The sequence below is a fragment of the Neodiprion pinetum genome, chromosome 3, assembly GCF_021155775.2.
Source record: "Neodiprion pinetum isolate iyNeoPine1 chromosome 3, iyNeoPine1.2, whole genome shotgun sequence".
Lineage (NCBI taxonomy): Eukaryota > Metazoa > Arthropoda > Insecta > Hymenoptera > Diprionidae > Neodiprion > Neodiprion pinetum.
The window spans coordinates 1919462-1944736 of NC_060234.1; the positions used below are offsets into that span (position 1 = coordinate 1919462).

General features: G+C 37.5%; 2 protein-coding genes across 5 annotated transcripts in view; one reads left to right on the plus strand and one right to left on the minus strand.

Moving 5' to 3' along the window:
• The first annotated feature begins 3264 nt into the window (after window positions 1–3264).
• Usp16-45 (ubiquitin specific protease 16/45) lies at window positions 3265–9419 on the plus strand. 3 transcript variants are annotated; one of them, XM_046619440.2, is made up of 13 exons: window positions 3265–3689; window positions 4074–4213; window positions 4303–4493; window positions 4608–4788; window positions 4876–5043; window positions 5114–5335; window positions 5416–5678; window positions 5765–5967; window positions 6044–6677; window positions 6766–7042; window positions 7143–7406; window positions 7482–7678; window positions 7754–9419. In XM_046619440.2, exons 1-13 carry the CDS (start codon window positions 3605–3607, stop codon window positions 7824–7826), a joined length of 2898 nt encoding a protein of 965 aa, XP_046475396.1. In that variant the 5' UTR covers window positions 3265–3604; the 3' UTR covers window positions 7827–9419. The 3 variants fall into 3 exon arrangements, with proteins under 3 accessions (XP_046475396.1, XP_046475397.1, XP_046475398.1); XM_046619441.2 differs by having other exon boundaries at window positions 6047–6677; XM_046619442.2 differs by having other exon boundaries at window positions 3267–3689; window positions 7482–7666.
• The window catches only part of Regnase-1 (Regnase 1), a 35813-nt gene continuing 18473 nt past the window's right edge, over window positions 7936–25275 (minus strand). The window contains exons 1-7 of one of the 2 annotated variants that reach the window (XM_046619451.2): window positions 23624–24823; window positions 14462–14696; window positions 13425–13890; window positions 12834–13119; window positions 12329–12665; window positions 11948–12221; window positions 7936–11855 (exon numbers count right to left, since the gene is read on the minus strand). In XM_046619451.2, coding sequence (XP_046475407.1) covers window positions 11504–11855; window positions 11948–12221; window positions 12329–12665; window positions 12834–13119; window positions 13425–13890; window positions 14462–14696; window positions 23624–23641 — 1968 coding nt within the window. In that variant the 5' untranslated portion in view covers window positions 23642–24823 and the 3' untranslated portion in view covers window positions 7936–11503. Of the gene's footprint in view, window positions 11856–11947; window positions 12222–12328; window positions 12666–12833; window positions 13120–13424; window positions 13891–14461; window positions 14697–23623; window positions 24824–25275 lie in introns of those variants that run through there. The other variant, XM_046619450.2, reaches the window with a different exon arrangement.

Consider the following 25275-nt stretch of genomic DNA (forward strand, 5'->3'; position numbering starts at 1 on the left):
TGTACAAAAGAGTTGTCAATTTGCGAAATCAGGCTGCAAATTTACAAATTCGGTGCAGCGACGCAAATCATTTTGATTTTACTAAAATTAATAGGACAAACGCACAAAAAGTAATTCGAATTTACTAAATTTTGTAGTAAATTTATTTTATTTCTAAGTTAAATAAATGGCAAATTCACTGTTCTGTGTCCGAATAAAACTTCCAATTCGGTGTAGGAAGTTCCATACAGGAATTTTTAACAGTATACACTCTGTGCTCACCTGGCTATCACCCACACAAATGTTGTAACTGTGTACAGTCTTCCGATGAGGCGTGAATCAGAAAGCTGAACGGTGAGCCAAACTAGAGATGCGAGATTTCCGGGAGAGAGTAGATTGCAGCCTCACGCAATCACATCGACGTGAATCAACGGGTGTCTCTTTTTCCCAAACTCGCGCCGCTGCATCCGGTTTCAAAATTCCTATCATCTCCTCATCCGGGCTGTAATATTCATGGCGAGAACGATTATTTATTTATTTATTTATTTATTTATTTATTTATTTGTTTATTTATTTATTTATTTATTTGTTTATTTATTTATTTATTTTCAAATACGGGCAGAGCCCAATTACACGGTCGACGAAAATCAACGACCAAATTTTTTTTAACAGAGAGACTGAGCGAATAATTTTTAATGGAAACAGGTGCTCACTTAGAGATTATACGAACCAATTATTACAATAATACAAATAAAATAAAAATAAAAATAAACCACGAGGTTAAGATTATAGTTCGTCTGAAATTGTAATAATTTTTTATAGAAAATTGTAGACATTTATAATTTTTTAAATTTCCTACGATTTTCGAATATTTCCCACACTTATCAACCAACTGAACTTTATCGTAGTTTCGCATAGAAATTATTTTCATTAGGGATGGTTAAATATTTACCGAGTTTCACCGCGTATAATTTTCGTCTTTAATCTTATTATCATAGTTTGCGGAGAAAATCACTGAGTATAAATATAACGGTAATCGTCTCATAATACGATGAATATAGAATTAAAGTGAACAAAGGTGCTATTACTGTTAATGTATAACTGATATCATACTGAAATTTTTATGCGGTTAAGAATGAGTGAATTTCCGATCCTTGCTAGTCATGGGAAAGTGTAAAAGGAGTCAAAATTTTTCCGCCTCCTCCGGAAAGATTAACGCAGGTATAAAAAGAACCCTGATTTCTGACCTCACGTCACCCTCGGCTTTCAGCTCGCTCCGTGGATCCGCCGTAATTTTGACTGCATCGGTATAGCAATATCTGTGTGGAATGCACCTCGTCTTTCACACAGGTATTCCTTCGGACCGTTTCGGGCTCTTGGATAACAACGGCAGTAAGAAAAAAACCCGTATTCTGACCTGCGCGAAGAAAAAGAATTATAAGAAGATCCCATCGCCGTCATGTTAGCGCAGGTGTTAATTATAAGAAAAGCAAACGCGTGACCGTAAGCGATACGCGATTTCATTAGCTTCGATGTAATTTATTAGTAATTAGCCAGCCGGAGCTGTAAATGCTATTTCCTTGAACGTCCTGCGAATTTACTGTGTTATGCCTAATACCTAGGTTTGATCAAGAGGTCTAATCGATACTAGGATAAATCGTAGTTTTGTTAATTTTTTACGAAAGAAAGAAACGACAAATCAATAAAAAATAACGAATTACCATGGCCTAGATTATTCTACTGCAGACCGAAGAGAGATCCACAACGGTTGTATTTATTTTAAACCGACTTTTTGTTTGTTGATTTCTCAAAATAATCACGCACTGGCTGAACCTGTATGGCTAAACACCAATAACCTAAAATACAGTTTATCGTGTATGCGATATTCGTTAACATGTACATATATTTAGGTATGAAAGTCCAGAGTGAACCGAGAATCCGATACGGTTTCTTATACGATAGCGTTATTATATTCTATAAAAGAGATTAATTATTAAGCTGCTCTTCGGATACAGGCGTCAATCCAATTGCGAATCATCACCGTGACGTTTGAAATTATGATAACGAGTGTGTATCTATACGCAGGGTCATTTTCATTCACACATTGTTAGGCACTGCAATTTGCGCGCGAAATAGAGCGAAATAAAACACCTCCCTGCACACGTACTCGCGAGTCGTAAACGGTATGAGAGTTTCACATTCGCGTAATCCTGGATGAAATTCTATACTACGATTCCGTCTGCTTAGCTATCACTTGCAAGTTTGCAAGAGGAAAAGATCAAAAATCAAAAAAATCACAATTATTTCCACACATCGCAAAAATTATTTGAATCGTTCAATCGCTAGGATTAATGTTTTTAAACCCCTATTTTTCCAAAAGTTTCGACACTTTGAAAAACGCTTTGGAAAAATCTAATAGAAAACCATTTGCATTCTTACCGCAGACACAACAGCGTGAATACACTTGTACACACTTCATAAAAGTAAACCGCACAAAATTATAAACTGACAGAGATTAGATCGGTTCTCCACGCGATACGACAAACGCGTGGATATTGAAATAACGAAAGTGCTTGATCTTTACTCAATAAACATTTTCACAGTCTTCAATCAACATTATTATCTGAACCATCTTACTGAAAAATATATCTTCCGAGATTTGTTGATGCGACGGTAAGTGTGATCATAGGTTACGGTTACATCTACAAAAATCTTACGCAGCCAAATACATTCATTACGCGGGCCTCTATCGCATGCTTAGCGAATTTAATGATTATTATTGGTTTCCGATATTGCTGACAAGTCGGTAAGTCTGTAATCATGGGCTTGGGGTTACCATTAAACAGACCAGGTAACTCGGAAGGTAACACAACCGGAATTATGTTCAGTTCAATAACCGTCCGATGTTCTGTGATAGATTCCTATGAGATTCTTTAAAGAACGCTCAAGGCGCGAGAAATTCCAGTCGACGTCATAGAGATAATAATAGATAGAGTGGGCACGAGAATAGTACAGATGAAAAGAACTATGAGATCGAGGTACCCCCCATATATACTTACTATTACTTTTTTTCGGGAGCATAAAAAGAATGAGATTACTTTTTAGTCAATAATTTGCATTTTCACTATCCTTGTTTGCATGCGTATACGCATGTCGTGCACCTTTCCACTTAATCTTGCCAACTCTATTATCATCTCTGTGGTAGACACACCAAGTTCCGCGAACGAGGATGACCGTCATCACTAAGTCCGTGGTCATCACGTTCTTCAGTCATCGTCATTACTAGAGATTCATAGTTCATGCTCAGTCAGCCCATGCCAAAGTCAGAAGCCGTAACTGCCATGAGGTTGAAATAGTAAAATTAACGATTTACTTAGCGAAATTTCAATTCCCGCGAGTAATGTTCGAGCATAAACTGACAGGTGTAAAAAATTCAATAATCCTTCGTAATACGGTTGGCTTTCACGTGTGAAAGCGACGTCAAAAGTTCATACATTGTACATTCGTACCGTCATGATAGCATGACAATTCATGCACGCAGCAATAAGTCACTACGTATAGAAGCACGAGCATTTCGACGGGCGCTAATCACTCGATTAAATTAGGGTAAATTCTAGCAATAGAAATGGGAAAAAGACGCAACCGTCAGCCGGATGTGTCCGAGGAAAACGCCGGGGAATCCACTGAATCGTGCGAAGACACCAGCACAGGTTTGCGGCTAATTTTTTTATAGTCATCTCCAAGACCTAGATAACGAGATACCGTAATTCTTTGTCCCTCTCCAGTTTGTTCATGTCTTAAATTTCTGTCTGCGCGATCAGCAGTCTTTGTTGACTGATCAAATATTCTTTACTTTGCGGACCACTTTGAATTTTATTCTATAATTTTCATATCGCATACCACCCCTAGTGTCCAATTTATATATATCCAACACGATGCAGCTTTGAGAATATTATCACGGTACAAGTTCCTTTGTTCAGATATTACGACGTAATATAGCACAAAGACAACAAGAATAACCACAAAACCGTATCGGCTTCGATTACTTCCTTGGTACAATCCTTTTGGCAAAAGTTTATAAGTCACTTTTACAGGAGCGAAGTCATGCCCGCATATTGCAAAGGCGATAGATTTATCCAAAGTGAAGAAGGCTTTGAAAGTTACCGGAATCGCCAAGGAGTGTGCGGAATGTGTTAAAGCCGGAGGACCGATTGTCCTGGACGATGAAGAAGCGGTAATTTTTTTAAGAAATAACAGAGTACTAATTTTACTGAAAATTTGAAAGCTCTGAAGGTATTCTAAGCAAGAAAAATTATTGTTTAGTACGAACCCCTCATTCCGATTCTTTGGATCTGTTTGAAATGCGGTAGCCAGGGATGTGGCAGAGGGCAAAGACAGCACGCACTTCAACATTTCAAGACTCCTCGAAGCGATTGTCATTGCCTAACTTTAGATACTCATAGATGGAGTCTTTGGTGTTATGAATGCGAAAACGAAGTCAGTGCAGACTCGAGGTGATTTATACTGTACATGAAAATATATTTTAAGATATTTTTAGCTTTCAAGTCTTGTGAGAACGACACTGAAGTCCCTGATTTTTACCCTCGGATTTGAACATGCAATTTTAGAAAGAAACTTTTGGAATTAGTTGAGTTCGTAAAGAAACAAGCAAACTCTGCTGTACCCCTACCTACACCACCTTTACCAGTAATCGAGCTAGAATACAATGTGAATAGAAGTAGCAAAGAGGCCAAGGATTTAGACAACAAGAAAAAAACTACGATCCCTATGAATTTATCCAGAGTAAAGGTGGGCTATTCTTCTTTTTTATACTTTTGGCCTGACCTTGGCCGTAAATTTCATTCGTATTTAACAATGTTTTTTTCGTTATTCCAGGGGTTGACTAATTTAGGTAATACTTGTTTTCTCAATGCGGTTATGCAGTGTCTGGCTCAAACACCGTACCTCGTCAAAGTTTTAAAGGATCTACGAGTACCTGGCCAGAAGTTTGTCCTCCCTGGTGGAAAATTCAAGCCATCTGCCAATGCCGAAGAAGTTGAATTGGTATACAACATATCTCAATAAATTAACGCGCATTTCATTTTTGAATATACTAAGCACATTCTGTTTTCAGCCTGAAATCGAAGGTACTCTTGATGGGTGGGGTACGATTACTTCGATCCTCCACGAAACTTTGACGGACATGCAGTCGTCTGAAGGGTCAGACGTCTACACGCCTTCGCTACTTTTGAAAGCAATAGCTTCCAGGCTGCCACAATTCAGTGGTGGAGATCAGCATGATTCTCACGAATTATTAAGGCATCTATTAGAATTAGTACAAAAAGAGGATTTGAGGGTAAATAATTTGAATAAAACTTCATAGCACATTGTTAATTGATCTTGATTAGTAATTACTAATTACAATCATTCTTGCAGAGATACCAGTCAATAATTTTGAACCAAGTTGGTTTGAGTGGAAAAACTAACCCGCAGGGTGTGGAGGAAAATTTAAAGTCTCGTATAAAGTTCTACGGAAACCAAGCTTGTGCCAGATTATTAGGTCCAGAACGAGTTTTCAGAGGAGTATTAGTATCTACGCTGGAATGCTTAGAATGTCACCATTCGTCTCATCGTACAGAGCCATTCCTCGACCTGAGTCTCCCTGTTATGGCAGACAAACCACAGCCACCCATTCTAAAGTAAAAAATTTACACTTTGCCGCAATCAAAAGATCCATGCTCGAACTTATTTGATTGATCTGACAAAACTGATGCTGATTTCTTAGGAGGAAAAACAGCGGTTTGGAAGATACGTTTGATCTTATGGGGAACAACACCACTAATGTACCGTCAAAACACCAGTTGAAAAAAGAACGATTAGCTGCCATGAAGCATCGCAGGAATAGAAGAAACAATCTTGCTAATGGGGATTCTCTGCCTAATCAAAATAGTATAACTGAAGAAAATCAGGAAAAAAAATCCGAAAGTGGTTAGTACACCTTGCCGATTGGATGCAGAGACTTCTGCTTGGGTGAAAATTGAATGATGTAAGGATTTGTTTTTAGAAGAAAGTGATGCGGATGTGGAAGATAACATAGAGTCCGAAGCCGTTTCGCGACCCGAAGTCGGAGAGTCTGGCTATAGTTCAGAGAAACCATCCACTATGACTAGCCCAATGTCTCCGGGTGGTTCAATGCCTGCCAATAATCAAAATGATGACATCGTAGCTACAAACGATTTGTCGACTGGAAGTAGCATCACTTTGCCAAGCTCGGCCGATAATTCAACAGATTCGTCAAATTTGAAATATAATGATTATATTAATACGCAGCAAACTCCAAGTCCCACGATCGATTTGATACCACTTAACTACCCTGCCGAATCGTCTAGTTCCGAAATAATTAATACGGCCGTGACAGAGAGTCCGGCTAGTCCCGATAAGGAAAATCCGTCAGGTACCTCAAATTGGCCAATTACGAGCTTGTCGCTCAACAATTCGCTCACAGTCAATTCGGACTTGACGAGCCCAGAAGGGCCCACAGTCAGCCCCTTGAGTACCTCCGTCACGTCCAAGGACAGTCCCACTAGCCCTGCCTCTAGTGCTTTCCAGAGTTCCTGCATGGATAAAATAGAGAGGCCAATGTCCAGCTTGGATGTAATAAGACCAGAAACAGAAGAGAGAAAAGAAAGTTCTCCCAGGTATACTGCTGATATGTTTCAATAATTTTGCGCAGGACTTGAACTGATTACTTACTACTTAATTCGTTTCAATGTATTTTCAATGCAGTAAAAGCACCAGTGATTTGGACGCAAACATTTACCAGAAACCTCAAAAACGTACTGGCATGAAGAAGGACCGTACAAATGGGAACGGCGTCGATGATGTTATCTCAGGTTTATCTAGACTTGGAATGCACAGTAATGGTTATCAATCTCCTTCTCGCTACCCAAGCGAGGATGGAGAATGTTCCGTCCAATCCTGTCTAAACCAATTCACAGCATTGGAGCTTATGAGTGGTAACAACAAGGTGGGATGTGAAGCTTGCACCGAGAGAGAGAACAAGGTAAATAAACATTAATTTACGACTACTTCAAGATTAAAAAGTCCATAGAAAATTTCCAACCAATCGATTGTCGTTACTGGATTTGAAATATTATTAACAGGGAAAGCAGGGAAAGATGGTATGCTGTCCTAGCACGAAGCAGTATCTAATTTCAAGAGCACCTGCGGTACTCATTTTGCACCTAAAAAGGTTTCAAATGCAAAGAGTTGTATTCCGCAAGGTAACGAAGCATGTAGCTTTTCCACCTATGTTGGACTTGGCTCCAGTATGCAGGGGTTACAGCGGCCCTCGATTATACGCATTGTACGGTGTTGTAGAGCACAGCGGAACGTTGCATGGCGGTCACTACGTTGCTTACGTAAAGGTGAGCATTTGCGCTTTGTGTCAAAATGATATCTTTTCACATATGCATATACTTTAAAAAAATTTATTCCCATAGTCGAGACAACCTTTAGGCCCTAACGATCCCAGATGGTCGTTTTTACCGGACAAAGACACTCAAGACACGGACGATGGGTCGGCAAATATTAATTCAAATGATTCCGAAGGTGAAGAGGCAGCTGCCATTTTCCCCTTGACTTGCGAACCTCCCCCTGGTCGTTGGTACTTCGTTTCCGATTCGAGGTATGAAATTCTGTATGTTTTTAAATTCTTTTTCATTGCTTAATTAACGCGAAATATCGATATCATACTATATTCTCATGATTTCAGAGTAATGGAAGTGGACGAGACAAGAGTTCTCCAGAGTCAAGCGTATTTGTTGTTCTACGAAAGAATTCTATGAACAAATATCTATCGCTGCGTGTAATAATACTGTAGAAACTGAGGCGGGCAAGAAAACAAACAAAAAAGGTATGACAGGTGGCTGTAGAACTGTAAATGATTTTTGAGAAGAATATGCATTTGAGAAGAAGATATTAGATTTTTAAAACTTGTATGTAACTGTTACAAAAAAAAAAAAGATTTTGTTCGAATTGGGAAAGTATATCATATTAGCATTGATGATATAATTTAGCAACTAATGCTCGATTTGTTTCGCTCAAATCCCAGTGCCTGAATGAGAATGGGAAAAAATATTTTGTTTTAGTTAATATTTATAAACATCTTATTTAGTAATTATTAGCATATACATCACGTGTATTGCCACTTATTGGGATTCGTGAAGTTTCGGAAGTATCTAATTTTCCACACTTTGCGATTCGCAATTGCAGACCAAGATGGTGATGAATCACTCGCGGTACTGAACTTTACGCATTTTGTGAATAAGTTCAGAGCATTTTTTCATGTTTGTAATCATTTAAGACTTTAACTTAGCGTATTTGTAAACGTGAAACATGATTTTTTTTCTCGTCTTTTATGTCTATTCACGTTTTACTTTGGAAATATTTGTAAACTTAAATGTTGTTATATCAGCGATTTTGCGTAGTTATATTATATTATATAAGACATTATAGTGGATACACTCATTCTTGACTCAAAATAAATATCATTGCTGTGTAATATCTCTCCTAGCTATTTGCAATTAATTTATACCTTGAACTATAATTATAATATTCATAAAATTCGATAACAAGTCACTTTTAAATATAACTTTAAATAGAAAAACATTTATTTCACAATCCATCTGGAATAATAACATTGATACAAATTTCTTATACACATATATATGTATATGTGTGTATATATATTATATTATATATATGAATGTATGTATATACTATATATATAATATATATATAATATTTATATAATATTAACATAATAATGGATAATTATTGTAACTTGTATCCGCCAAACATTCTTCACACAATCATTTTTATTGTAATTCAAAAAATGTGGTTACTGCCATGTATATTATTATTATTACTGTGATTTTTTTTTGCCTCGTCTCAACACCGTAGTCTCGACGAACAAGTAATTAATTTAAACAAAAAAAATCTTTTCCTGGTTTCTGTTTATTTTCTCTATTATACTAATATTATACAACTTGTTAAATTTAACGTACTTGAAGAAACGTACTTTTCTAAAAAAAATTCTTTAATTCTCAATTATCCGTCCGCAATACATAGTATTGCATTTCAATGCTTGCTACACATGCATATACATGCTTCTATTAGTATTCATATGTTATAAAACATTGAATTCTTGTCATTTTTTTTTTTGTGAGGCGCGCCTCTACACAGATCCCGTTCACATCAAGCTTTCCTTATCTTCGCGCGGTTTATTATTCGTTTAGCACAAAGGTTTATAGCATTGTAACATTTATGTTCTCTCGTTCACTCCGTTTAAAAATTGAAAGTAATCCTTACTCGCCTTTGAAAATTTAGACTCCGAATTAGCAAACGAGGTAACTGCATTGGCCATGGAAGTATATCTACCGAGAAAACGAAAAATTGAATGCCTGACAGAAAATCGGTATTCTCGATAGTAAAAATAATAAATTGATTTCTCTTCAAATTTGCCGTGTAACCAGAATTGTAAAAAACCATGCTTTTCTTTGCCTGATAAAAACGATGAAATTTGTCTTCCGATTTTAATTTTAGAAATTCCTCAACTTTTTTTTATTCCTCAACAAATATTAATCAATGTATAGTAGATCAATATATGAAGTGAAGAAGTGGCAACCAATTATAAGGATGCAAAATGGAACTTAAAATGTTGCAAAACATGTCTATCTATTTATCCATTCTTAACGAATAGTCAGCATTGCGTTCGCGCATTTGTGGATGACGATTGTGCAAACCATTGTAGGCTTTCATAAATTCACAGCCGCTAATGTGCCCGAACGATACGTTACTTTTCACATTCACATCTTAGAACTATTAATTAAAATACGTATACAGATATATATACACATGTATATGAATCTAATATAGTATAAAAACTGTCTCTATTGTTCCTCAGCATTCCTCAAATGATCTTGATAATTCTATTCACGGGACTAACAGTCGCGATCTATCGTATCACGGAGTAACTTCAATTCGTAAGATGGACAACTTTTTTTTCAAAAATAAGGCAAAGATCTAATAACAATTATGTCAAGATTCCATTTAAGAAGAGCTAGATAATTCATTTCGAGGTAAGACGGGAATTGAGAGACTCAATGTGAGTCGCATGACGCCCACCACTCCCCCCTAACAAATTTAATAATAATAATAATAATAAGTGCATAATTAGATCCTAACAATTGTTCTTAATATATAAAAATGCTTTTTTTTTTGTTTGTTATAATGCCCCATTCTGCGAGCTGTAAATGAGATTACCATCTATTTTAAAAACACGCAGCAGATATATGTATACATATTATACATATACGTATAAAACCACTCTCCACTACAAAGTTAGCCATAGAAAGCTAACCTAGGGAGGGTGAATAAAAAATCATGTATTATGATAGTAAAATTATAATGTACAACATAAATAAATTACGGTATTCTATATCAAACACCCGCTCCTTCCTCATAACGAGTACTCAAACACAAAAAAAAAAATGTAGTATACGTAATAGCAAGAGATTTAGTTTGATCTTCCGCGTAAATCAAATCTGTACGTATTATAATATCTAAATCTAGGTAGGTATTACATATGATGTAAATCGTAAATAAAAAGCGATTAGCTTTGATTTCAAAGACAAATTCACTCCTCCAACAAAGCGAACATTTTGTAAACGAAACTGTGCGAAGCAGCCCCCCCCACCCCTCCCCCATTCAAAAACAAAATATATAATACTTTGCTTGAAAATATCTTTGTCTACATTGTACGACAAGATTGTAATTTTTTTTCCCTCATTTTTCTATATATTATGCTTAAAAGCAAAATGGAGCGGACATACTTTATTATTTTCATTTTTGTATTTTTTTTTTAAATTATTTTGTTAGTAATCGCAAGGCAGGGTTCCAGCCCGCCGTTCAAAGCGCGGTAGCATTTTATTCGTATCGAAGACACAGAGTAGCAAACAATCATAGTGTTATGATCATTACTGATATCAACGTGATTTTTTAAAGTTATCATGAAATCACGAGTGACTCGGTTGTTCCACTACCCGTGCAACATCGCATACAAAACGTCACAAAATTTGTCCGTCTAACTATCGGCCGGCCAAAATAAATACGCTCTTGTGCTTATCTCAACACACACACATGCTCGCACAACGATATCAACATACATAAAGGTGTAGTTAATCGCGTAGAGTATCGAGGAACGGAGTAGTATGTAATATGGATAAACTCGGTGTGCTGTTATAATGAACAACGAAACTTTGTCAGCATAATTTGAACTCGAGTTCGTCGCCCTGATAATGATGATATGCAAAATCGATAAACATTTTTCCAATTGAATTTAATATAACAACAACGACATTCTCCAACAAAAATCGGTCTCAATTCTCTCCGTCTAAAATTTTACTCCTCTGCATTACCAGGGCCAAATATCGTTGTGGTGCATGAACAGCCTGGGCGTTTTTTAAGGTTTAGGAAACATGGCCAATATAGCGGCGCATATTTGTTGAGGATCTGTCTCGTGCGGATGTAAAGCCATTGCGGCCTGCACTTGTTCCTCAGGGAAAATATTCGCCAGATGATAATGGAGGCGACGTCTCGCGTCGTGAGTTTGAGCGCCCCAAGAGGTGCGAATTGCGGGTGCCGCCGTTGGTGGTGACGGAAGAAGATTCAGCTGCGGATCAGATGCTCCCAAACGCTGAGCTCGCGAACCGGCCGCTGGATGATTGGTCCCGTGTGGCGGCCAAGCTCGATACGAGTCCGGAGCCGACGCGATGCGCGTCACGTGCTGATGATGGTGCTCGGGATGCTCCCAGCTGTGTAAACCCCGTTGTTCAAGTATCGGCGTAGGACAAAGGGCGTAGCAAGCACGGCTGTACTTGCGAAATCAATGAAATCAGTGACTTACCTCATCGATACCGGGTACGGAGTTTCGCTGCTAGCGTGCCTGGTCAGCGGTCTGTGCTGTTGCATCACGGTCTGTTGTTGAAGAGTTTGGTGAGACTGATGCGGCTGTTGTGGTTGTTGCTGCTGGGGGTATCTTCTCAGTTGATAGAGTCTCGGGTCGCAAGCTGGATTCAGCGTCAATTGACGCTGCAATTTTCTGTGCATATTAGCGGGTTCAGGATCAGCGTTCGCGACGCGAGGACCGGGCGCTGCCCATCCAACCTGAGACGGATATCCTGAAAGAATTTATAGGGGAATTTAACACTCATCCGAATTCAATTTGTAAGTGACCATGAATTGCTGAACTGCTTTTTTTCATCAATAAACGTATCGTCGTTGATACCTTGAGGATTTTGTGCGCCAGTTATCTGTTGAGCGTAATTAGTTGGATTTAGCGCGTTCCCATCGGCGGTGACATTTTCAACGGATCTGCTTTTCGGGACGGACGAAAACGACGAGGTAGACTGTACAGACGAGACGGCCGATCTTGCTTTGCAGAGCGGCTGGTGCTGAGTTAAGCCGGAAGCCAAGGTAGACGGAGGTAGAGGAAGGCTTAGACTAGGTCCGCGAGCTTGAAGGTGACGCTGAGCATGTTCGACGAGTCGTTCGGTAACGGATTTGTGCGGATGCGGACCGCGTTCTGGGTGGCGAAATTTGCACTTATTGCCGTAAGTGCATTTCTGTGTAACAAAGAGATATTGATTAATTCATTCATACTGAGTTTTGATTGCCCATAGTTGAACAGAAGGTGCAGCTTGAAACAAGAGATCAGTGAAATTCAATTGCTTGTAACGTGAAAACAGTAATTTTTTTTTCTTTTTTAATGGAAAGAGCCAACTCTCTCTAACCTTTGCGTAGGGGCAGGGAGGCGCGGGATCGGCTCTCCTGGGTCCTATTCTCAAAAAGTTGTCCAATGTCGGTCCACTCCTGCCGAGCGGGTCGTCGGGCGGCATGAATCTATCGTTGACGAAACTATACATCAGTATCCTCTCCTCAACGACTTTTCTAAATTCCGGACTCTCCTGAGCGAGATCTCTATAATTATCGTTGCTGACGACAATCCCGTCAAGCTCTGCGGCCAGACGAAGAATGTATCGATCGTCGTAACAAACCATCCGTTTACCTCCCACAAGTCTGAAGAAATAAAAATCGTTCGCATCATTCATTCTCCCGCACAATCATTACATGAGGGGTAGAGAATGCGAGTGGTGCAAATCAGATTGACCTAATTTTTCAGGACAGAGAATTTTGCACTAGCGATTAAGAGCTATTCTGGTGTCAGGAAAATCTTATTACTCGGCTTTGTTCGATGACTGAAAAGACAAGTTCAAAATTACTGTTACCGAAATATTAGATTTAGTCCTAAGTAGCTTACACACACCACTAACATTCTGAAAGCCTGCATTATGTACAACGTATACAGTTGCAATTGAACAAACCTCGAGGGTGTGAAAACGAGTAATCTATCCCTCTCCAACTCGCCGAGTATTTCCTGATCGGCGATAGGATTATCGGGTCTGGATGCTTCCTTGCGCCACTTTGGTACAAATACCGTGATTTCCCTGTGTCCCCTGTTCCTGAACCAATCAACGCATATCTTGATCCCTCGGCACGAGAATATCTCCTTATTGCCGTGGCTCATAGCGACGTTACTGCCGTCGATAACGACCGGTCGTAGAACCGGTGACTGGGGTTGCGTAACATCGTCGACGGTCAATTCGGCGTCCAAAAGGAGGTCCGACTCGTCGGCGGTGTCTGCTAGCTTCGGCGAGCTCGCCCCGAGCTTTATAAGCTCCGCTAGAAGCTCGTTTTGACCCGGATCCGGGCCGAGCTTCTGGAGTGCTGCCTGGACCAGACGCTCCGTGTATCCGAGCTTCAGCGCGAACTCGACTCTGGCCGTGTACCCTGAAAATAAATAAATAATTAATCAGTCTCTTCTATCGTAAACGCCATAACAAAGTAACGTTTCCCAAGGATACCTATTTTTGCGGAATCTCATTTTTTTTTTTTTTTACTTTTCATCACCTCAGGCGATGTGGGAAGATTATTGATTTCGGTAGAAGATACATTTTTCTAATTTCAACGAGTCTTGAAATTCTCAAATCTCTAGAATACGAAAAACAGGTTTCTTGAAAAATGTCGGTCTATCAGTCTGTCCGATCAACTCTCGCGATGATCTCGGAAACGGCTCGATGAAAAAATTTGAAACTTACAGGATTTTACAATCGAATTATGGGCATCAAATATCGCCATGTCCCGTTCAATTTAAACTTCCGGTTCCACCGGAAGTAAATGAATTTTCAATGTTTTACCGACAAACACACTTTTTCTAAATAAACAATTATGTTCTTCCCAGTTTGTATGTATAAATATATTTATGATGATATTGGTGACGAAAAGTATTGCAAAAAAAAACTATTTTTCCCTCTTGTTGCTGTTGTTTTTTTTTTTTTTTGTCGTCGAATCGAATACCTACCGGGGCTCTGCGTCGGCGACGGACCCTGAACCGTGACGTACTCGGCGAATTCGGCGGCCAGGGTGTCGGATGTTGTCCGGGAAACATCCGAGTGTGTGGAGGACGAGACTTGCGATTCGAGTCGAGGATGAGCGGCGGATCCGAGGGAATCCTCAGCCTCGTAATCGCTGTCGTACGAAGAGTCTTCGGCATCAGCCCCGTTTCCACCTCCGAGAACGGTACAATCGACGTATCTCTGAAAAAATATAAGAGAGAGAAAAACATGAGTTGATAGTTTTTTTTTTTTTTTCTTTTCCATTTTCGTTATATATTTTAGCTTCTTATTTTTCATATAATTACATACGTATATGTATATACAAGAAATCAAAGTTGGCCACGTTATATTTCTCTCTTTTTTCCCTCGTAACAAAACTCGCAGATGCCGCGTGTTGGACGGATGATCGTCGAATCAATCGGAGGAAGACGAGAACGTCACGTTCGTGTTACAAACTTATTACAAGTTTTTCATAGTCCTGTACACGGCATCCGGCTTTTGTTTACAATCTCTTGCCGTTCCTACGTACGTACATACATATATACGTGTGGGTATAATACTGTTATCGTTACGTTTTGTTATCATCGTTACAGCAAACGACAAAACAACCATTTTCATATAACAATGGCACCAATTTCTCGGCTTAACGTTTTCCACTTCTATAATGTGGATAATGAAAACCGCAAGCGGTACACAGATAAGTGGGTTATTAACGCGACCGAGCTAAAACTCGATTTTTAGCTTACATTTAATTCCTTCTCTCTTTTTTTTTTCCCCTCTTCCTTTCTTCCCAACTTGCATAAATTTCTTTCAATTATCTGTACAAATATGCTTCGCAAATACTTCACTCCCGATATAAAAATCAGTTTTTCATACGAATTGTAATTAACCATATTAATAATTTTACGTAAACGCAGACAAATTGTGTGTAACTTGTAATTGAATAAATCAGGATATAAGAAGCGAAGAAGGAAAGAAAAAAAAACCAAAAAAAAAAAAAACAACCAATCTAATTCATTTTATGCATATAAATATAACTCATCGTAAAAGTACAACATAGGTATATTATACCTACATGTATACGATGCACGTATCCACGTTTCAATGTAACAATATATACGTAAATGGGTAATTGACAACCCGGAACTGTACCGGCTTTGTGTATAAATATACACACACACACACACGCACCAAAGCAACCACGCATACGCATACGCGATGTAATACCTACAGTATATATCTGTAATACAAATTACAAAGCGCGGCGAGATATTTCATTTCGTAACGCGATCAACGCCCGTTTCTGTGTCTCCTCTGTGCCATGTAACCCGTGTAACACATTCGTACGTGAACATAGATACATGTGCAACACATACGTGCGTAATAACCGTGTATATAATAATAACAAGCTGCGAGGGACAAACAAGCGTCAAGACGACGACGTACTTCTGGATATCTATCCTTATGCACACAAGCACAAATTATATACGTATATACATACACACATACGTGAATACGAATGCAGGCCGTTAAATCAATTGCGTACGCGTGTGTGCATGAAATACGTACGCAGGTATTAATCTATACGACTCGGTCAGAATCATTAGGAAAGTTGTACACAAGGTGACGTGTGCCTGCCAGCCAGTTTATACGTATACTCGACAAATTTATGTACATGTATGTAAGTACGTGCATACTTAGCCCGCAATCGCGTTACGTTACGCCTGAACCATAAGGCGTAATCGTCCTCGTTCGCAACTTATTACACATATCGATTGATATACCTGTATATAATACGTGTACATGACGAGGGGGAGACATGAGGTGGATACTGATTCACCGAAACTAACAACTTAAGTATGTAGTTTGTCTCCACGTATGATAATTATTATGTAACCTCGTAGTCATCTTTATACGAATACATCGAACGCGTTGAGAGTACCCTACGTATAGTTGCTTTGCTTTACATTTTTTATACCTAGAGGTGAGTTTGTTTGTATGTTTTTTGAGTGTAAAATCGAGAAACATTGTATTGTTAAGAAATTATTGTAGCATTTTTTTCTCTTTTTTTATTTTGTTCAGTCTTTTTTTACGCAACGTACGATAGTCAAATTAATTGTATTAATAAATCATGTGAATAAGGTACGAGTGGTTGTATTCAAAAATAAAATCGACTTTTTTTTCAAAGTCACACCTTTAATAATTGTAGGAAGAGTAAGTGAGATGCCTGTTAAAATTTGAGCTCTTAATGTTAATATTTAGTGATTCCTGAACGCTATTTTTTTTTTTTTTTTCATTCTAAATTTTGTAGCTCAGTAACCAGACAATGTAATTAAATGTTCGATGCGTGTTTCTGTAGGGAATTGAATGCTGTAAAAAAAGGGTCTCTTATAATTTTTTTATAACTCAGCTCTGTCAAAAGTTATTCAAGTTTAAAGTTGAAATCGTGTAAAAATTCACCTTTTTCGAGATTAACAGCTAAAATACCAGACTTATCACAATATATATATATATTTTTAAAGCATTTCAAACGCAATTAAATCATGCCATTCAAATAAACTTCGACGTATACGTTAGGCATTTTTTCACGAAATTGAGGTTAGAGTAATAAAGATATAAATAATACCAGTACGATAATCGATTTTAACTCTATAAATTCGTCAAAGTTTCGAAGGAACTTTATTGTTACTTTTTTTTTTTTTTTTATATAAATTTACAATTGGAGTTGCTGCAGCAGCGTCAAGTATTATTATCTTTTTCGCTTTTCAAAAATTTTCCTCCATCTTACACAGGTATTTATCTTCAGACCGTTAAATTCTCTGTTCTAAATTCAAACGCCTGAAAGATCAATGGAAAGGCGGATCAGCGTGGCGCGGCAGCAGGTTCAGAAAATAGAGAAGAGGAGGGGAAAAAAGAGAGAGAAAGAGAAAGAGAGGCAGAGAGAGAGAGAGAGAGAAGTTATTAGCGAGCATGACATAACTCTTCGCGGTGTTGGTGGTTGTACCGGATGCTCCGATTAACGGAACTCTTGCTGTACAGGTGAAAGTCTTGATTATATACAGTCGTCGTCGTCGAGCCGGATACGAAACTTTAACCCGGTTCACAATTCGTTCGATCCGATCGATTGATCAATTTTTTTTCTTCTTCAAAGGTGTGTGTGTGTGTATACACACTTATGCATGCGAATTTATGTGTTTAGATTCTACAAAACGTTTAATAAAACGGCAGCAGGTGTAATTATTATAAAGTTAAACTTCCGGTTTTTACCCATATTTTTGCGGTGTATGTTTATTATCACGATAATCGGTATTGTAAGAAATTGAAACATCTGCGATAAAATATTACGATTTATAGAAAAATTTGTACGTATTATACATACTTAATCCACGTATAAATGAGAATGATAGACGTAAAAATTTACGATCATATTCCCATCTTAATATAATATGGTATAAGATAATAGTATAAGCTGAATTTTTTATATATATATATATATATATACATATATACACAGATTCTAACGAATTGAAGCATGTATAAAACGCTAGATAAATTTCATCTATAATTTGTAACTAACACAGAATTTTATTACTTTCGTCGTATACTGTGATAAATCATTACGTACACACATATCACACATCGTGCTGCGTATAATCATAAAGTATCTCGCGATAAAATGTTTTACTCGAAAAGAAAAAAAAAAAAATAATACAATTCAAGATATCGATATAACGATATTTTATACGTACTCGCAAATACGTTGAAAATAAATCGACAAGTTGACGTGAAAATTTCGTTACACGACGAAATCGGAAAGAAATTAAAAGAGGAGTAAAGATAAAATTTCAAATCTAAAAAAAAAACAAACGAACAAAAAAATTAACAATTCAAAGTGTGTGTGTGTGTGAATTGCAGACGTATATTACATACGATGATGTATGGTAATAATAATAATAATAATAATAATAATAATAGTCATAATAATAGTACTCGATAACAACAAGCGTTGAAATAAGAGAAACAGCAGCAGCATCATCGTCATCATCAGCTTCTGCAAATGAATTGATGGCAACCTTGTCGCAGATATCAGCGAAGCTCAACGCCACGAGGCAAGACAAGACGAGACAGAACCCAACGCAACGCAACAATCCCGGATCTGGTCTTTTCTGTCGACTTGTTGCAGGTCTGGGGTGGCATAGCTTCGCCTCTTCCCGCAGATATAACGTGTACATAATAATATCTCTCTCTCTCTCTCTCTCTCGCGCAAACTTAAATAAATAAATGAATACATATATACGATAGACTGAATTTATTAAACGTTGATGTGAGAAAAACAGAAAGGTAGAGAAGAAAAAAAGCGATTGAAAAAAAAAAAAATTATGTATATATATATAAATGTGTATATGCATGTATAATTATATTTTGCAAGACGGTACAGAATAATTCTCGAAGAGTCGTTGAATTTGCCAATAATTATATATATATATATATATATAGTTTTTTTTATTTTTTATTTATTTTTTCTAATTTTTAAATTGCGTAATAACACGTGATTATCTTTGCATTATAAATGCGCGTATATAAATGTGAGGCATCGTTACCGACAATCTTACGAACTTCAACCTCATGTAGTATATAATGTATTACACATATGCTATGTATTATATTATAACTATAAAGGAAGAGGTATAACTTGGTGTGTTGTAAGTATGGGTATGTATACTCGTATTATACGTATACGTACGTACGCGGATATGACGACGTGTAAGAACGAAGTGTATTCATAGAACTAAAGAAACGCGAGAAACGATAAGAGCAAGCGTTAATAATGAAACGAAAACGAGCAGTGAAAAAAAAAATAATAATAACAACAACAACGCATCGTTAAATTCACACGTATATAATAATATACATACATAGGTACGTAACGGCTACTTAACTCTGATCGTGTGCTCGGAAATGACGGGAAAATAATACGAATGAAAGAAGGTGAGAAGAGAAGGAAAAACAAAAATTGAAAACTAACCGGTTGAAGAAAAAATGGGAAGAAAAAGTAGGAACGGTATGAGATATATATATACGAGTAGTAGGAAAAAACCATAGCATCTGTCAGTTGTTGGACGTAATATGTGTTATAGAGTACGAAGCAGGGGTTGAAGTTTAGAATTTGAAAAGTTCCGAAAGCGCCAAATTCCGAATTATTTGGTAGCGAAATTTCGAGTGACGAAATCAAACTTTGGAGAAACAAGAAAAGTTGGAATAGTAGGAAAATGCAAGATTCGAAAAAATCAAGTTACGACCGAGCAAAATTGCGAAAAATTAGGTCTCGATAGAGTGAAATTCCGAAAGTTCAAATATACTTCTTCTTTTTTTTTTCTCAACTCGCGGATTAATAATACGTGACAACAATCCGTTTTGTTTTTCATAATTCTTATCTTACGGTTTTTTCTTTATATACGTATATAGTAACTAATAATAAGATTTATTATGCGCATCATTTGTGTATAATATAAAATATGTCACAGCGTGATAATATTACATAGCATATATAGCATGTAATGTATTACGTACGTGACACATGCATTGAAATTTCTACACAGCACGTGAATGTTTATTTATTTTTCTTGTTTTTCTTTGTTTGTTTTTTTTTTTATACGTTAGCTGGTTTCGCTTTTTGTTAATCGAAAACGTCTGTCAATGCAATTATCCCTTCCTACCCGAAAGATTACTTTTTCATCTGTGGCACGTTTTTACGCTCTTTTATTTTCCTCGACACTTTTCTTGTTACGATCCGTCTCGAGCTGCTCCGACATTGCAAGTGTGTAAAATTATAGGTATTCTGTAACGTTAATATCGAGGAGATGAAAAAAATGTACACGTGTGTGTAGTCAAAGAAAATTTTTAAAATACGATTTTTGTGCGTTTTTCATTGAAAACGTTTATTCATGATTTCCAGAAAATTAAAAACAAAAATTAATATTGACCAATTCGGTGGAGGTCGGAGTCAAACCCTGTTAACTTTCATTCGGACTACCCTGTATATAACACATATATATATATACACATATACGTGATAAAAAAGGTTGGAACGAATATGAATGAACGAATTATGAAAGTGTGTTACACGTGTAAGAAATTCCCACCAGTTGATATGACGAAAACCGGCGCGTGACATTAAGATAAAGAAAAGAGAAGACGAAAGAAAAAAAAAAACAAAGCTGAGGAAGAATTAAAAGGCACGAGAAGAGAAGAAGAAGTAGTGAAATTTGTTCCGAGGGTTCGTCCCGCCATCTAAATTAACTCGAGACTCGACACATACGTCTATGCGTATAAACATGATGTAACATACATCTTTTTTCTTTTTTTTCTTTTTTTGTTACCGTCGTAAATATGACTAATTACGATATATGTGTCGTTGCAATTAGTTACAGGTTGTAAGTATAACGGTCTCGTTAATTCTTTCGAATAAATTAGTACCGCAATTTCCCTTCCTCGCTACATTACATTCAATAACTTTAATAAATACGATGATAATCGTAATCGTAATAATCGTATGACGGTGAATTCGACCGATTAAAAGACAAATGAAATTTTTTTCTTCTTTTTCAGCCAGACACAGATATGCGTACATTCTTAATGCATGCAATGTATATAACTATGTATGGTTATATACCTAACAGAAACCAATAACGGTTTCTTGCTAAAGTCATTACGCAACTCCCATAATCAGCAGCAGAAGCCAGAGTCAATTAGGGTCGTCACTGCATTACGGATATAATTCATGTTGGTACGTATGTATCGTTACTACACACAACACGAACGCACGTGTTGCATTCGTCAATTTCAAAGCCCGTAAGTGACTAATAAATTGCCTTCTAATATGCGTATGTAGATATGACGGAATCCGGGCATACGTGTAAATCGTATGCTATACGTACGGTTGTAAGGCGAACAAACTGCGAGATCTTTTGACGGAATATTTTTTCAACGAAAACAAGCGGCGGCGTTTAAAAATAAAATCATCTTTCTCCGCAACTTATGGGAAAAAGTGCAAAAAAAGAGATAAAGAGAGAGAGAGAGATGAGAAAAATATACAGATTCTTTTCAATATTCTTAATATGACTGAGGTATTTGAATTTATTGTTTATTAACTGTAATAATATAAGTTGAAAAAATATATATACATATATTGGGTTATATTTTTTTTTAACCCTTTTAAGATTTTCATATTTGATTATAGCCTCTGCGATAATGTGCTTTTAATAATAATTGCAGGGTACAATCTCGACAGGATATCCGGTCTGTGAACCGAACGTGGTGAACTCGTAATATAATGCATATACATGTACGTGTACATCCATGCATTTATAAGAATCGTACGTGATATGTTTACCAAACAATTTCTTGGCAACGAACATTTCTATTCACGTGTATAACATCGAATCAAAGAATATAAACTTATATGCTGTTAGGCGGCAGCAGCAGGCAGAAGGAAGAGTTTTACACGGTGAAAGTGAAATGGAGAAAAAAAAAAAAACGATTGTGCTGTATTTACGTGTAACGTACGTACATACATATATACGTATGTGTTTATGCGTACGTATAGGTATATTATACATTACATGGATTGACGACGCTTCTGCTTCTGCTTCTGTTACTGCTTCTGTGTAAGAATTAGGTACTGGAAATTACATCCTTTCGTAAGAGAGAATTTTCTCGGAGAAAGCCGCGCGCGCGAGCTTTGCGGTGTGTAATGACGCTTTACGTGATACCTATAACTATATATATATAAGCCAAGTTTGTAAATACCGGTAGATACTGACCGTGTGTAACGTAGTTGAATAATAAACGGGGGAAAAAATTAAACTGAATATCAACGAAGAATATGAAAATATACTGTAGCACTTTTCTTTCTCCACGCTTTTTCCGCATTACCGTTTTTCGTATGATCATAATAATCGAAAGGTTAATTTATCATGGCTCTGATTATACGTTAATTTATAAATTATCGAACACGTACTCTTTACATTACCGATGTTCAAGTTGAATGAACATATTAAAAAGAATCAGTTTTGTTACCGACAGTTGTTCTCGGCTCAAACTACATCTTTGTAAAGTTTCTCGTGTGATTTGATTATTTCGTTCGCGATTATCTTCCGTGTATTCTTAGAACTTAAAATTTCTAGACAAAGTCGCGATGCTTTGTACAAAAAGGTCGCTGCGAGCAAAGCGAGAACAAACTACAAAAAAAAAAAAAAACAACGAGATTGTTGCGGAACCGGAAAAGATTATGCGCGTCGAATATTTGATACGAGGTGATTGTAAATATGTACACATTTTTTTCTTTTCTTTTCTTAAGTGTAATGTTAGAATTTTTGAAAAATGGTGCATATACAAATAAAGAATTGAGATAAAGAAAAGAGCTCTTGGCGATAAGACATAAAAAATATACATGTTTTTTTTAAACATTATATTCTGTATAACAAGGACAGAAACTCTTGTCTTTTCGGCTCAAGCGTAAGTTTACAATACGAGTCAAAGGTGAGACCGCATACGAGCCGATTCTGTACACAACAAGAGTATGTTACGCGTTTTATCACGATGCACAAAATTGAGGTTAGCGTCGCGTATCGTCAGATTTGTTGGCGACGGCGCATGCGCGGAGGAGTTGAAACTGATATTTTCTACTCTTCGCGCATGCGCACTCGTAGACTCACTCGATCGTCGTAGAAACGGTTACTTTGCGCACGGAAGCCGCGCATAGAAAAACGCGTAAATAATGCCCGCATTAGGTAAATAAAATATCAAGACTCGGTTGAGATTTTCGAGGAATAATACTCGTCTTATTTGATTACCGTTCGAAGAAAAATGAGAATGAGGAGGAAAAGGATGGTCATACGTATTAAATTCCGTACTTAAGCCTCTCTATCGAGGCGGATGTGAATCGAGGGCGTACCGCTTCGCGTATAACGTAGGTGTGTGTATGTCGTATACACAGATGTCAGCAGAGTTATAGGAGGGGCAAGATCGGTACGTACAGCACCGTATAGTGGGTATAATGATACGTACGTACGACCTGCATATGTATAACAGGGATAGTAGAAAATGAATGGCGTCACGATTCTCACCTTTCCGGCAACCGTCATCCTGTCCGTTGGTTATGTATATCGGTGTAATATATATAATATATATATATATATATGTATATTCTCCAATTGTATATTGTATATTTCACAAATTTTTTAAAAACTTTTCACGAAAAATCGAAAGAGATAGATCCACGCGCTGTAATTTCACAACGAGACTTTTTCCTCCGTTGTTAAACTTCACTAATTTTTTGTGTAATCTCTTGTTTTTCTTCAGCACATCCGTGGCGAAGTGAGAACAAGAAAAAAAAAAAAATTTTCACAGTTAGAAAACGAACACTCAATAACACGTTAAACACGAGGTTTAAAAATTCCACTGTTTCTCATACAATATTATACATATTATTACTTCGGACGAATATTATACAGTATAATACACGTATGCGTTTCTGAAGTTCTATACCGTTTTATGTTGTTGAATATAATTTACAAAACGAGAATAAAAAAAAAAAAAAAAAACTATGTATGTATCTGTGTGTGCGTACGTGTCACACGTGTTGGTAGAACGGACTGAAAAATCGCCGCGTACCAAAGTACACACACGCGTGTTATTTACGTATGCAAGTAGGTAAGACGAGTGTCGTCAGAGAGTCAACTACACATACAACAATATTACACACGTAACGCGCCGAAGGAGCAAACAGCAAGCACCTGTTGCGTAAAGCTAGTCATACGCATGGAAAACAGTCGGGCGAAAAATCGATGAAACTGGACGGCGTTGAACGAGTTATATTTCCTCTTTTCTTTACTTTTCCTTCTTTTCCAACACCGCAATGAGAGAAAACAACAAACAAGAAAAACTGACACACACACGCGCGATCGCACGACACAGTTTAGCAAAAGTCACTAAAAACTGGGGGTAACCAACAAACTCCCTATAAATTGTTTATGGTGGGTTTAATTCTCGCAGCAGGTCGTCGTTATCGAAAAAAAAAGAACACAGTCGCGCAACGAAGTTCAAAAATAGTCACTAAAAATCAGAGGACAACTGGAAAAACTCCCTATAGATTCCTTACGGTGATTTTGGCTTCTTTTTTTTTTTTTCTTAAAAATTTTTTTATTCTCGGTCTTTTTTCACCGCACTTTTGCGTATCCCTTCCTCCCGTTCTTTTTCTTCTCTTTCGACTCGTGTAAAAACGGTACCGCGCGCACCGACCGCTCGTCGCGACAGCCGGTTAGTGAATGGAGCCCGATACACGGTCGCAACGGTCTCAACGACGTCACGTTTTCATCTCTCCCCCCACTTCTCTTCAAAACATCGGCGATCGGTTCTCCCCCCGCCCCGATGGAAGCGCGGCCCTTTGGGTGCTTGCTCTCCTTGTTTTCTTGCGTCCAAATACGTAGGTATGTACACTTGGCCGCAGTGATTCTGAGGGGGTTAATTTTTTCGACGAGTCGGTTGCGAGGTTGGCAATACCCGAATCAGCCCGCAGCGCCACCGTCGGCCAAACGCGAAACAAGGTCAATATTTGTAGATCTGTACGTGTAACATAACCCATGACCGTCGAATGCAAACTTGCAATATAAACAAGCGACAGTTCGTTTACAGCGAAACAAAGTCTCGACGCCGAGTGAAATTTTGACGGTAAACGATTGCGAGGGAAAAACGATTTTTCCGTAACACCAACTTCTCG